The 15010-nt window shown below is 45.0% G+C and overlaps 1 protein-coding gene across 1 annotated transcript; it reads right to left on the bottom strand.

The window, feature by feature from the left end:
- Positions 1-458: 458 nt before the first annotated feature.
- Positions 459-4953, bottom strand: LOC141021989 (uncharacterized). The gene is made up of 2 exons (XM_073497860.1): positions 3906-4953; positions 459-2587 (listed from the first exon to the last, which is right to left on the bottom strand). Exons 1-2 carry the CDS (start codon positions 4951-4953, stop codon positions 459-461), a joined length of 3177 nt encoding a protein of 1058 aa, XP_073353961.1.
- Between the last annotated feature and the right edge of the window lie 10057 nt (positions 4954-15010).

Below are 15010 nucleotides of genomic sequence, written 5' to 3' on the forward strand. Positions count from 1 at the left end.
GGCTGCTCCTTCTCATCTACCAGTTATAGAATGATTTGACCTTGTTTGCAAGTTAAATTAGTAACTCCTATGGTGTTGTAAAGAAATCATTTAACACTTATGTCGTTATCGTCTTATCACATGTTATGCGTGGGCGAGCGGTCTTCATAACTTTCGGCTTCTCACCCCACATTTTATGAAAATTAGCTACAGGAGATCGATGGTCCTTTATGCTTGCAGATCTTACTAGTGTGTGTAAGATTATTGGGAAGCGTTAAACCCTTTGCTCGGGCCGCACTTATATTTATATTGGCAATGCCATGGCTTATAAGAAGGAAACGATCGATAGATCGATTACAGAGAAGGTCGGTAAAGAGCAAAAGAAGAGATAGAGAGGAGATACAGGTTTAAACAGAAGAGTCCTCTCTCTATACAATTCTATCTCTACAATTATTCCAACACTCCCCCTCAATCTAAACCTACGGAACGCCAAGGTTGAGATTGAACTTGAACTCATCCAGCCTTCTCATAGTGAGAGGTTTTGTAAAGCCATCAGCCAGTTGATCACCAGTGGGTATAAACTTGATATCAAGCAGTTTGCGAGCTACTCTTTCTCTGACGAAATGAAAATCAACCTCAATATGTTTAGTCCGTGCATGGAAAACAGGATTAGCTGAAAGGTAGGTTGCACCAATATTATCACACCATAACCTTGCAGCTTGTGGAGTCTTAATACCGAGATCATAAAGCAAAGTTTGAATCCACATGACTTCAGAAGTGGCATTTGCTAGAGCCTTATACACTGCTTCAGTACTTGACCTTAAAACTATAGCCTGTTTCCTTGCACTCCACAATATAAGATTTGTTCCCAGAAAAACAGCAAATCCACCTGTAGATCTCCTATCATCAGGACATCCTGCCCAGTCTGCATCTGAGTAAGCAGTCACAAGCATAGACGAAGACTTGACAATTCTAAGTCCAAGTCCTTCTGAGAACTTTAGATACCTCACAATTCTTTTAACCGCAGTCCAATGAGTAGTAGTAGGTGCATGCAAATATTGACACACTTTGTTTACGGAGTAAGAAATATCAGGACGTGTAAGAGTCAAATATTGTAATGCACCCACAACACTTCTGTATTTTGTTGTATCCTCAGGTCCAAGTGCTTCTCCACTATCAATTGTGAGTTTCTCTGAAGTTGGGATTGGTGTACTTACAGGTTTGCAGTTTTCCAACCCTACTCTCCTGAGTATATCATGAGCATATTTCTCCTGTGAAAGAAGTATACCATCTTTTATCTGTTTGACCTCTATGCCAAGGAAATAATGAAGATCTCCTAGATCCTTAAGAGCAAACTCCATCTTTAAATCCTTAAGCAAACAAGTGGTAGCATCTGAACTTGAACTAGCAACAATAATATCATCAACATATACTAGAACATAGATAATGACATGTCCTTTTTGATAGAAAAACAATGAGGTATCTGCCTTAGATGGTGTAAACCCAAGTTGTTGTAACTGAGTGCTCAATCTTGAGTACCAAGCTCTTGGGGCCTGTTTCAAACCATATAAAGCCTTATCTAACTTGCAAACAAAATGAGGTGAGCTTTTGTTCTCATAACCTGGTGGTTGCCGCATAAAAACCTCTTCTTCCAGAACACCATGAAGAAACGTATTCTGAACATCTAGCTGCCTTAAGCTCCAACCCTTGGAAACCGCAACAGATAGCACAAGTCGGATAGTAGCTGCTTTAACAACAGGACTGAAAGTATCATCATAGTCAATACCAAATCTCTGCTTGAAACCTTTTGCAACTAACCTTGCCTTATACCTGTCTATGCTTCCATCAGATTTCCTTTTAATTTTGTATACCCACTTGCAATCTATGACATTTATGCCCTTTGTTGGTGGTACTAGATGCCAAGTTTTGTTTTTCATAAGTGCTTCATATTCAACATCCATGGCCTTTTTCCATTCCTTACTAGCAAGTGCATCATGCAGATGAGTTGGTTCACCCATACTAGTGAGAAAGGCACGTTTAATTTTATCATACCTTATAGTGCCATCAGTGTATTCCTTCCTCTTAACAATACCGGACCGAGATCTCGTGTGTCGAAGTGGAATACCTGGTGCATCAGAATCCTCAGCCGAATTCACAACCGCAGAAGATCCGGCCGGATCCGCTGTACCAGACTGATCTGGATCCGCTGCGTCAGATCGCTCCAGATCCGAGACGGCAGGGATCTCCCTCGCGATCAGCGCTCCAGTGGAACCACGCCGCGTGTCGCCCTCGCTGGTTGTCTCCTCGGACGGGCGGGGCGAGACGTTGGTGCTGGGCCCCGCGCCTGTCACCTGGTCGGCCACCAGCCCATCAGCCGCGCGCGTGGCGCTCAGGGAGCTGCACTGGCCTGTGCTGGCTCGGCTCGAAGGGCCCATGCTGCCTGGGCTGTCGGCGGCTGGCGCATGCGACACGGAGGGAATCACCTGGGATCGGGCACCTGAAAGTCTGACGCGAGGATTTTCCTCGGATCCCGTTCTGCTGCCCAAATCCACCTGGGATCCCGTGACAACTTTGGCTGCATCCTTTTGCATGAAATCATGCCCTGAAGCTGCACTTTTATCATCAAAAATCATATTTTCTTTAGAATTAGTCACATGATCAGCACTATTTAACTCACCCCCGTGATCTGGACTAGACATATACTCCGGAAGAAGTGCAATTTCTGCACGAAGGAGAGCTCCGGCATTTGGATGAAGCTTTTCAAAAGGGAATATTGTTTCATCAAATATAACATCACGAGAAATATAGATTCGTCCAGTAGAAATTTCAAGACACTTGTAGTCTTTGTGAAGGTTACTATAACCAAGAAACACACATTGAGTAGAACGAAACTCAAGTTTGTGATGATTATATGGACGAAGATTAGGGTAACAAGCGCACCCGAAAATTCTCAAAGAATTGTAGTCTGGTTTTTGATGAAACAATTTTTTCCAAGGGAGTAATATGTCCAATCACTTTGCTAGGAAGACGGTTTATAAGATAAGTGGCAGCAATAAAGGCTTCATCCAATATTTTAAGGGCATGGATGCATGAGCTAGAAGGGATAGACCTACTTCGACAATGTGGCGATGTTTACGCTAGGCGGAGCCATTCTGCTGATGAGCATGAGGGCAAGAGACATGATGACTAATACCAATATCACGAAAGAAAGAGTTGAGTTTCTCATACTCTCCTCCCCAGTCACTTTGGACTGCAATAATCTTTCTGTTAAACTGACGCTCAACAAGTTTCTGAAATTCTTGGAAGATGGAAAGAACTTCAGATTTAAACTTGAGCAAATATATCCAGTTGAACTTGCTAAAGTCATCAATAAAATTAACATAATATTTTTTTTCTTCCAAAAGAATCTCTTGCATGACCCCATACATCACTAAAAATAAGTTCCAATGGAGCACGAGACACACTATTTGACTTAGGATAAGAGAGTTGGTGACTCTTTGCACACTGACAAGCATCACAAACAGACTCAATATTTTGACTAGATGACAATGGAAGATTGCCTTTATTCACCACTTGCTTGACTATGACTGAAGAAGGATGTCCTAATCTTTGATGACATCTTGCCAAGGAGGGCTTGACGGCAGAGTAGACTTGACGACGACACTTTTGACTAAGTGCTCCGGATGTGATGGGATACAAGCCTCCAATGCATCTACCGTGGTGGATGAGCTCCCTCGTTGCCCGATCCTTGATGAAAAAATATGTTGGATGAGTTTCAAAAAAGACATTATTATCGGCAGATAAACGAGACATAGATGCAAGGTTTTTGTCGGCTTGTGGAACATGAAGGACATCTTTTAGAACAAGATCACGTTTAAGAGTAGGGGAATTAATAGATGCTTGACCAATGTGACAAGTATCCATACCTCCACCGCTTGCGGTGTGAATTTGATCATTGCCGAAGTATCTCTCCCTCATGGAGAATTTTTCAAGCTCGTTGGTGACATGATCAGTGGCCCCCGAGTCGGCGTACCAGACCGTGCCATCTCCTCCTTGCTCCCTGATTGCAGCAGCGACATGACAAGCATCAGGGACAAAGTCTTCATCGTAACGGTGACAACAGTCCATGACCTCATGGCCCGGTTTCTTGCATAATTGGCACCGAACACGATTGCTTGAGGAAGGACCAGAGGAGGCGTGATTGTTGTTGAAGCCACCCCCTCCAGAACGGGCAGGAGCGTTGGTGTTGGTGTAGCCGCTCCCGCCTGGTCGTGCACCTGAGCCGTTGCCGCGGCCGCGCCCACCGCCGCCGCGGTTTCTCCCCTGGTGGTCGCGCCCACGGCCAGTGCCGCAACCGCGCGAGGCGGCATTGGCTGAAGACTGGCGCATATTCATCCCATGGAGAAGATTGAGCCGCGCGTCAAAGCTGAGAAGTTGGGTGTACAGCTCCTGTACAGACACAGGTTCAACCCGTGCAGCAAGGGCCGACACGACCGGGTTGTAGTCGAGGTCGAGGCCGGCCAGAACTTGAGAGACAATCTCGCCTCTGGACATGGGAGCTCCGGTGCAGGCGATCTCATCCGTGAGCATCTTGATCTTGGCCAAATATTTTGCCATAGACATGTTTCCCTTCTTGAGGTTTGTGAGTTCCATCCGCGTGTTGATCGCTTGTGCTTCGGTTTGAGCATTAAACATGGCTTGGATCGCCACCCAAACCTCCGCTGGTGTCTGCAAAGTAACCACCTGTGCAAGAATCTCGCGAGACAAAGAACCCATCAGAAAGCCCTGAACCTGCTGCTGCTGTGCATACCAGAGAACGCGGGCGAAGTTGGCGATCTGCTCCTCCTTCCCATCCTTGGTGATGGTGAGGGTTTCCGGTGGCGCCTGGCTCGCCGGATCAAGGTGGTGGCCCATCTGTGCGCCCTTGATTTGGGGCAGCACGATGGCCTTCCACATGAGGTAATTGTTCCTCATCAGCTTCTCCTGGGGGTGATCCGAGGGACGTGGCAAAGGATGGGGTGGACGAGGAGGAAGGGGCGAAGGTGGAGGTGGATGCAAGGGACGTGGCGAGGGCACTCATGGTGCTGGCGTTGGTGGAGGTGATAGTCATGGCGATAGGTTGAAGAATAGCTTGGCTAGATGCGATCTCCTTTCGATCTTAGGAAGAAGTCGCTCTGATACCATGTAAGATTATTGGGAAGCGTTAAACCCTTTGCTCGGGCCGCACTTATATTTATATTGGCAATGCCGTGCACTAGTAGAAAAGGGGGCTTTTGTCCCGGTTGGTAAGGGCCTTTAGTCCCGGTTTTTGAACCGGGACTAAAGGGTCGTTACTAATGCCTCCTCCCTTTAGTACCGGTTCTTACACGAACCGGGACTAAAGGCCGCGGCCACGTGGAGCTCCACCTTTAGTCCCGGTCCGGGACTAAAGGAAATTTTATGATTTTTTTTGAAAAAAAAATTGCGAATTTTTTTTGAATTTTTTTTTATTTTCAAATTTCAGAATTATTTTAACCTCTAATCTCTAATCACCACCCCTCATCACTACTTAATTTATCCTTTAATCTCTAATCACCCCTCATCATTCCAAATCATCTAACTTCCCGGACGGTCACCCATCCTCTCACTACTCCAGCCTGAGCACGCTTATCTTCCGGGTTCTATTCTCCCTCGTTTCCAAGTCTGCACTTGTTGTTTTCCTGACAATAGTAAGATGTCAATCCTATTAACCCTCAGGAATTTAGCTTGAGCATGAAGTGACACATTTCACTGTTTGAGTTTGAAACTATTGTTTTAAAAAACAATAATTATTTAGTAACACTAATATTTCTGGAATAATTAGTTTGACCATTGTTTGACCACTGTTTGACCACAGTTTGACCAGATTTGACCAAAATTCAAAAAAACTGAAATAATTATTTTTTAACACTAATATTCTAGAATAATTAGTTTGACCATTGTATGACCACAGTTTGAAATTTTTTGAATTTTTTGCCTCTCCAGATCTTAAAAGCCCCGTAACTTTTTTTCTGTTAGGTTTTTGAGGATTTTGAAAATGTTTACCGGGGTTCCCACGGTTAAATTCGGATGTAACTTTCTGAGTAGATGATTTTTCATATAAAAAACTTTTTAATCCGAGTTCGTATGCAAAAGTTATGCCCATTTTACAAATTCCAGAGAGATTTTGCAAATAAAGTCGAAATTCATATTTGTAAATTTTCCCAACAACTAGACCACATATCACATGGGAAACTTATTTTATTTTATTTTTTTGACATTTTCATCATTTTCTTTTGTTTTTTCTAAAACTGAAAAGGCGGTCCGGGGGGTAGAGTTTGAAAATGGGCCCTTTAGTACCGGTTCGTGCCATGAATTGGTACTAATGCCTCAAAGCCCATTAGTACCGGTCGGTGGCACCAACCGGGACTAAAGGTCTAACCTTTAGTCCCGGTTGGTGGCACCAACCGGTACTAATGGGCATCGCACCCTTTAGTCCCGGTTCGTGGCACCAACCGGGACTAAAGGGCCCAGGTGAACCGGGACTAATGCCTTAGCCGCACGAACCGGGACCAATGCTCACATTAGTCCCGGTTCGTGACTGAACCGGGACTAATGTCAATATTGCCCTGTGACGAAAGCCCTGTTTTGTACTAGTGGTGGCTTACAAGAAGGAAACGATCGATAGATCGATTATAGAGAAGGTCGGTAAAGAGCAGAAGAAGAGATAGAGAGGAGATACAAGTTTAAACAGAAGAGTCCTCTCTCTATACAATTCTATCTCTACAATTATTTCAACAGTGTGGCCTTCTTATGTTGGTCGATTTGGTTGTGTATAAATGTGTTTGCGGTCTAATTTTTTACGTTGCATACATAAATTGCCTACGGTCGAGGTCTTTACTTTACTGCAGTGGCACTCGAAGAGAGAGAAGCTAAGGCTTTATGTTACTTTGGAGACAACGTTGGTTTCCCTGCAAAAAAAAGAAGATAACCTTGGTTCTCACATTTTATTTTGAAAAAGGCAAAAGCTTTGCCTTTTCATTATTTAAGGAGTAAAATGTATATGCAAAGGCCGAAGCCAAAATGCAATAACTACTCTCCGGAACGAGAGCCCCTAGATGTTTTGCCCCGGTGGTAAACCAGACACTTGCCTCCATTTTGATGTTGCCAAAGATTGTCGTAGGCTATAAAGCAATCTTCCAGAAGCGAAGCCGTGGCTTTCTTAACACCTCCATTTTCGTTAACCGTTTCATCCACCAAGAAGCGGTGGAGTTGAACTCATGGGAACCATGTTTAAAATCACAGATGATCAGTTTTTTTCCTGCGGTTATAGGAATCGAACCCAAGGCCAACATTACAAACACTACATGCTTTGTGGTCATTTCATTCTTTAATTATTATTTTCCAATTTCCAAATTCGATGTGATTGAGTAGGCGGCACTAAACGCGTAAACCCTGGTTAAATATGTCACGCCAAACCGCCCGATGTGTGGAAACAAAACGGCCTCCAGTTTTTTTTCCCTTTTGCGCATACAAGTATATGCTGGGTTTTACCCTAAGGAATGCATACATTGAACAGAAGGGGCCGGGACAGTCCCTTTGGACAGATCTTAACCTAACAAGAAATCAAAGGTCACATGACCACATCATCTGTCCGAGTGTCGACTGAGATGCACAAGAACGGTGTCCTTTCCTGCCGGCAATGGCCGCCGCAGCATCGACCGGCAGACCAAAATATATATTTCCTTTTCCCTTTGCAGCAACGCATCATCTCCAGCGTCACCAACCACAGTCGTACGCTCCGCCCCAAGCTCTATGACGGTGGGAGAAGGAGAATATGCGGGCCGGCTACTGAAACCATTCTTAACAGCAAAATGCATCTCACGCGCGCCGTCGCGCACCGAGAAGAAGCAGAGAATCAGGGGCTGCTTTTCCTATGCGGAGATGGTCAAAGCCAGGCCCTAGCTGCTGGGTGATGGTGTGTGTCTCATCCCGCTCAATCATGCATGCAATAATAGACGTAAACTAATCAAGAAGTAATTCTTTAGCTTCGGGAGTCTTAACTAAACATTCGTGCGTACTCCGTATTATATATAGTTCTCTTAGTCCAAACTGGCCGCTTCAATATACGGACTCCCTCTGTAAACAAATATAAGAGCGTTTAGATCATATCTAAACGCTTTTATATTTGTTTTTATATTTGTTTACAGAGGGAGTATATATATGTAGTGTACGTACTGGATGTTAATCGCCAAGGAAGTTCACCGTCGCTTTCACGTGAACAAGCAAGCTAGCAGGTTCAGTGTTCCCTTGTGCAACGCCCGTAACAAGATGAAGCAGGATGGAGCACCCAGCTGATACTCCGCTTGCAGCTCTGGCGGAGCACACAAAGACTATAGTTGACCAGCGGAGTACAGCGTTCTGTTCTGACTTGCACAGTTGCACTACGTTCCGTCTGAAGCTACCGAAAAGAAATGGCGCACGCTTCCGAAGAGACGACCGCGCATAGCTAGCCGCCAGAGTTACTACCTGCTGAACCTGTCGAGATCACAGTCGATCTCCGAGCTATATAACACGTTGCTGTCAGAGTACTTACGTCAGGAGATCAGTCATACGATTTGTTGTCATTTGACGGGCACCAACGCTTTGTCCTTCCCGAGGACCCTGTGTCCTGTACTCTTGGTTTTCCTTTTATTAGTATTGTTTTTTACTTTTGTTGGCTCTGTGACAGGACAGTAGGCGCTAGTGGATCCAATCCAAGGACGCACACCTCGCGTCGGTCCTCCTACGCTCCCTCATGTTGTCGGAGACAGATGCACGGCGGCTCCACCGCAAAAATGCCAAAGCGCTTTGGCTCATCATCGAGTCATCCGAGCGTGACGCAATGGTGGTGGCGCCCAAGGCGAAGGCGGGCCGGCATGCCAAGGAACAGGAGCGCTTGCTCGGAGTCTGACCACTGGCCAAATCTCCTCCGACGATGACTCGAACGTCATAGATGCCTCCAGCTCCGACGACAACGCCCCTCCGGCCGACAACGCCTAAACGGAGGGTACAGCCGCATTGACGACCGAATGGGGAAGGGGCCAGCGAGGAATTGGTGATTTCCTCCGCCTTTCTCCGTCTCTCTGCTTAATCTAGTTTTTCGTATGTTTAAGTACTATCCGACCGATGCAAACTTATTATTTTGGCTGCCCGATGACCGCTATTTTAGTTGCACGGATATGAGGGTTCGGATATGAAATACACGGTTGTGGAGACAGGAAAATGAGGGATGTTTGGTCACGGTCCGCGGATGCGGGGCCGGATTTGCTACTCACGCGACTGTAGATGCTCTTACATTGGACGAGGAGTGACATCTGTCCAAATGGATTGAGCTGCATGTATGAGCATGTTGACGAGATCCCACCGTGCATGCTATGCCGGATCATGCAAACATCCTCATAGATCGGCTGATGCGATGACGACCTCTCGCCGACTCTGAGTTTCTCATCCCGTGATGAGTTTGATTGACATCAGTCGTGTTTGTTTAAATTTCGTCGGTTTTGTTAAATCCTGTTTGAAATGTTTGCAGGCGGTATTGGATAGCTGGCTTTCGTATTCGTGTACGTGGACTGGTACATCTGTCTGCGGACGGATGTGGTATCCCGTTTAAGCGTCAGCGTTGAAGGTATGGGAACGTGACGACGTGATGGCATAGAAACTGTCCTTGGAACAACAAGTAGCATGGACCACCAGAAATTGAGATGCTACTCGACCATGCAGCACCATGCATGTTAAATTATGCGTGCAAAAGTTGGCCCAACCAACCATGGAGATGCCAACATGTGTATGTATTCCGCAGGATCGAACATTCAGTCGCAAGCACTAGACCACATATAGTTGTGTCCTGTTTTGGTCCACCAATAATTCCGAAATTTTCTCTCTCTGTTCCTTTCCAAGATCCGTCTCTTACTTTTTTATCATTAACCTTTTCTCCCATGTAAGCAGAGTGCAGATTAGACTGGATAACAAAGAAAATGGGATCATGCACGGAGAAATGGTAAACTTTTCTCCAACAAGCATGATGCGTGTGGCGCGTCGAGAGGCTGAAGAAGTGCATCCCATGGATATAAATATTTCACCGATTTTTGGATGCAAGATCTTGTGGCTAAAGCAATCTAACTCGTTGGGAAAGATAATCTAACTACACAGCACCACGAAAAGGGTGCATTATGTGTAGTGGACCATGAGATGCTCCTTTACGGCCGGTGCTTGATTACCTAGGATATATGACCCTCTGTCTTGCTTGTGTTCGACCTTAAGTGAAGTTGCGCATGCATGCACGTCGTTTTCTTGGCCTAACATTTCCTCATATGCCAACCCATCAGCACCCATATCGGTCATCGATGAGCTAGCTTGATTAATTGTGATTTTGGACCGAGTTTCATAAGTAACAGGGGGAGTAGAAATTATCGTGAATGTTGTAAGCCTTTTCAAAAATTAAGCTAATAGAAAGCTCACGGTGCTGTGAAAAAAAATTGATTTAAGACTTACGACTCGCTCGTCTTCTCACATTTTGTGCGTGAGCGCGCGGTCTTCATAGCTTTTGGCATCTCACCGTTCATAACTTCTTTCACATTTTATGAAAAAGATCGCCAAAAGTTATTGGTGGTCGATTTTAGTAGGTAAGGTTATTGGTGGTCAATTTGGGTATGTCTTAATTTGCAGCCAATTTTAATTCTTATGTATCAGCAGCTGGGTTGGCTGCTAGCCCGCCTGCATTCGAGCCTCGGCTCTAACGCGTGGTACTCGTGGAGTTTTCTTCTATAAAAAAAGGCCAACAAGGGTTAGCCCTGGGTTGGTCTCATTATTTAATTATTATTATTTTTATAATAAGAGAAAGAGAGGGGGAGGGGCGTTCTTGTTACTTGGATGGTAATATTTGGTTGTCGCCCAATGACCGCATTTCTAAGCCTCCATGGTAAGTGGACTATTGAGTCCCGATATTGTAATGACTTTGGAACAGTTTAGTCATGCGCATATTCAGTTAAGACCTAAATGTGATTTTATTATTTTTATGTTTTTGTACTGTTATGACAGATGATAAATAGATCGAATAAATTCCTGGAAAAAAAAAAGTATGCCGCCCCAAACCAGCCGGTGCGTGAAAGCAAACGCCCTTCATATTATACGTGTCCCTTTTTGCACATGCCCGGTATATACTTTGAACCAAAAAAGTGTCCCTATCTACACTCTGAAAAATGCTAACCGAACAAGAAATCCAAAGGCCACTTTGAGCCGCGCGTGTATGCCTAACCATTCCGTCTCTCTGCTGAACTGAGCGAGATGCACGAGGACGCGTGCAGGCATGGCGCCGCTTCCTGCCGGCAATGGCCGTGGCAGCAAGAGAAGAATGCATCACCTCCAGCGTCACCACCCACAGGACGCTCCGCCGGTCCGCCGCCCCCTCACCTCATGACCATATGCGACCGGCCCCGGTTGCATCGTCCTGAAAACAACAAAAATGCATGTCACGCGCGCACCAAGAAAGAAACCAGAGAATCGGGCTAGCATTTCGTGCACTGTCACGTGCGCCTGGTTATGACGGTGCTGGTTAGTGATCGATCTTGTGTCTGATCCTGCTCAATCATGCACTCGTCGAGAAATACTCCTATAGAGTATTACCTCCGTCTAGGTGTAGTTCTAAGTCATCGTTTTGAGGAGTTAAATATGTGTTATATGTCATGAAAAATATATCACTAGATTTCTACACGAATGTAGTTTCTAAATATATATTTTTTGTCACATATTTAGATAGTTAAATCGTTGACCTAGAACTACGCGGATGACTTATTCATCGAGACGGAGGTAGTACACCCTCTGTTTTCAAATATATATGACGTTTTGGTAGACCCGAAGAGTTCAGGCCCGGTCAGGCTGGACATGGAAGCAACGGAGCACAACTACTGTGTCTTAAGAGCATCTTCAATATTGACTCTTGAACCGTCCGCATACATTCGGACCGCACGGTTCAGACATCACTAGTAGAAAACTGGGCTTTGGTCACAGGACAATATTCACATTAGTCCCGGTTCAGTCACGAACCAGGACTAATGTGAGCATTGGTCCGGTTCGTGCGGCCAGGGGCCTGCCGGGCCTCGTGGGGGCATTGGTCCCGGTTCGTCCGGCCCCTTTGGTCCCTGTTGGTGGGACAAACCGGGACCAATGGGCCTCGCTCCTGGCCCACCACCATTGGTCCCGGTTGGTGGCTTGAACCGGGACCAGAGGCTCACCCTTTAGTCCCGGTTCATACCACAAACCGGGACTAAAGGGTTGGTCCTAGTTGCGATCAGAGTTAAGTCCCACCTCGCCAACCGAAGGGCGCTCACACCGGTTTATAAGCCCGTCCCTCTCTGCCTTGTTGAGCTCCTCTCAAAGTGAAAATAGATGCCCTTATACAGGGAATTTGACCTAAATTCAGAGTAAATTTCTTTGAATTTCATAGAAATTTATTCTGAATTTAGGTTGAATTTTCTCTATAGGCGCATCTATGTTCATTTTTTTATAGTAAATAAAATAAATAAACCTTAATAAAATAAATAAAAATAAATAAACCTTAATAAAATAAAATAAAATAAACTATAGTAAATAAAATAAATAAACCTTAATAAAATAAATAAAAATAGCAGCAGTAAAATAAATAAAAATAAAATAAATAAAGTAAAATACATAAGTAATTAGAAACAAAATGGAATAAAATAAATAAGTTTTTTATTGTAAGTAGAAACAAAACAAAATAAATAAAGCAAAAGAGAAAACAAAAAACAGGGGGGAAAAATTATGCCACCTACTGGGCCACCACGGCCTGAATACGACTTGAAACCCATCCATGGGCCAGGATTCAGGCCCGCAGAAGGCCCAGTAGGCCCCACAGGCAAAGAGAACGGTTAGGCCCGAAAGCCTGCAGTTGAGAGGAGCTCGAGAGGGTGGGTGCAGCAGCGCTTATAAACCACTCTCGAGCTCTCTCAACTAGCGAGGTAGGACTAAACTTTTGACGCGGGGCAGCACAAGGCCTTTGGTCCCGGTTGGTGCCACCAACCGGGACTAAAGGGGGGCATGCGTACCGGTTCCTGGCACCAACCGGGACCAATGCCCCCCTTTAGTCCCGGTTGGTGCCACGAACCGGGACCAATGAGTTGCCTATATATACCCCATCGCCATAGCAGAGCACTCCACAGTGCTCTGTTTTTTCTGGCCGGCGAGGGGAGGGCATTTGGGTGCTCTAGCTCACCTCCTATGCACATGAGGTGTTCGATGAAATGTCTGAGCCACACTAGTTAATCTTTCTCCTCTCGAAACTCGACCTCCGAGCTCCATTTTCCCCGAGATTTGTCTAGGTTTAGCGGTCCGTCATGTCCCGTCCCCGTCTTCACCGCCGTCGATCGCCCGCGCCGATCTCGTCGCCAGCACCACCGTGGTGAGCCTCTTGTTCTTATCTTCTTTCTGAAAGAAAAAAAATTCTTACTTTAGATAGATACTTGTCTAATTTTGTTAATTTTATTATTCCTTCTTATTACATAGTGCGATGGTTTTGGTATCCGCCCCCGTCGGCCCTCGTCCTGTCTATGATTCGGATGTGGTATATATTATCTTTTTATAACTATTTGGTTCATTTATTGTTTATGACAAATATGCCGACCAACGTGACATAGATTTTATTTATCTAGGAGGTGGTTGAACCGGAAATTCCAACCGACCCTATTGTCGAGAGGTTAAATTTAGTTGAAGAAGAAAACAATTACTTGAAGGAAAAAATAAAACAAATTGAGGAGGAGAAGATGATATTGGAGTTGCATGATGCGGATGTCGTCGATGATCACAAGATCAAGATGGATGCAATGCGCTTGAAGATTAGAAAGATTAGAAAATATGCCATTCATACCGAGGCTTGGTATCATTATGCCGTTGGATCAATTGTTACCTTGGTTGCGATTATGATCGCATTTGTTTTCGCATTGAAATGTTTTACATAGTTTCAATGTATGGTTTAATTAATTAGATGCTCTGGAGAGCTATATGTTGTTAAATGAGAACTATGTATGTACTTTGGTTTTAATGTGATGATGAACTTCTATTAATTTGGTCACTTAATTATCTATTCATGATGTTCTGTAATGGTTTTTGACACACTTAATTATATATATAATGCACGCAGATGAACCGGCAATGGATGTACGGTGACAGACACACCTCCAAGTACATTAAGGGCGTGCATGATTTTCTCACAGTGGCTGAGGCAAACAAGCAGAATGGTTTTATGTGTTGTCCATGCCCTACATGTGGGAATACGAAGTCTTACTCTGACCGAAAAATCCTTCACACCCACCTGCTTTACAAGGGTTTCATGCCACACTATAATGTTTGGACGAGGCACGGAGAAATAGGGGTTATGATGGAAGACGGCGAAGAAGAAGAGGACGATGACAACTATGTGCCCCCTGAATACGGTGATGCTGCAACGGGGGAAGCTGCTGAAGATCAAGAGGAACCAGACGATGTGCCCAATGATGCTGCAAGGGGGGAAGCTGCTGAAGATCAAGAGGAACCAGTGCCCGATGATGATGATCTCCGCCGAGTCATTGTCGATGCAAGGACGCAATGCGAAAGTCAAAAGGAGAAGCTGAAGTTCGATCGCATGTTAGAGGATCACAAAAAAGGGTTGTACCCCAATTGCGAAGATGGCAACACAAAGCTCGGTACCGTACTGGAATTGCTGCAGTGGAAGGCAGAGAATGCTGTGCCTGACAAAGGATTTGAGAAGCTATTGAAAATATTGAAGAAGAAGCTTCCAAAGGATAACGAATTGCCCGACAGTACATACGCAGCAAAGAAGGTCGTATGCCCTCTAGGATTGGAGGTGCAGAAGATACATGCATGCCCTAATGACTGCATCCTCTACCGCGGTGCGTACAAGGATCTGAACGCATGCCCGGTATGCGGTGCATTGCGGTATAAGATCAGACGAGATGACCCTGGTGATGTTGACGGCGAGCCC

The sequence above is a fragment of the Aegilops tauschii genome, chromosome 4 (assembly GCF_002575655.3).
Source record: "Aegilops tauschii subsp. strangulata cultivar AL8/78 chromosome 4, Aet v6.0, whole genome shotgun sequence".
In the NCBI taxonomy this organism is placed as follows: Eukaryota; Viridiplantae; Streptophyta; class Magnoliopsida; order Poales; family Poaceae; genus Aegilops; species Aegilops tauschii.

What these genes read in the sequence shown, in the direction of transcription:
- LOC141021989 (XM_073497860.1), bottom strand. Translation starts at nt 4,953, where the DNA reads ATGAGGAACAATTACCTCATGTGGAAGGCCATCGTGCTGCCCCAAATC. An exon ending in TCACACCGCAAGCGGTGGAG is followed by an intron (nt 2,588 to 3,905) that starts GTATGGATACTT and finishes ATAAAAGTGCAG; the next exon opens with CTTCAGGGCATGATTTCATG.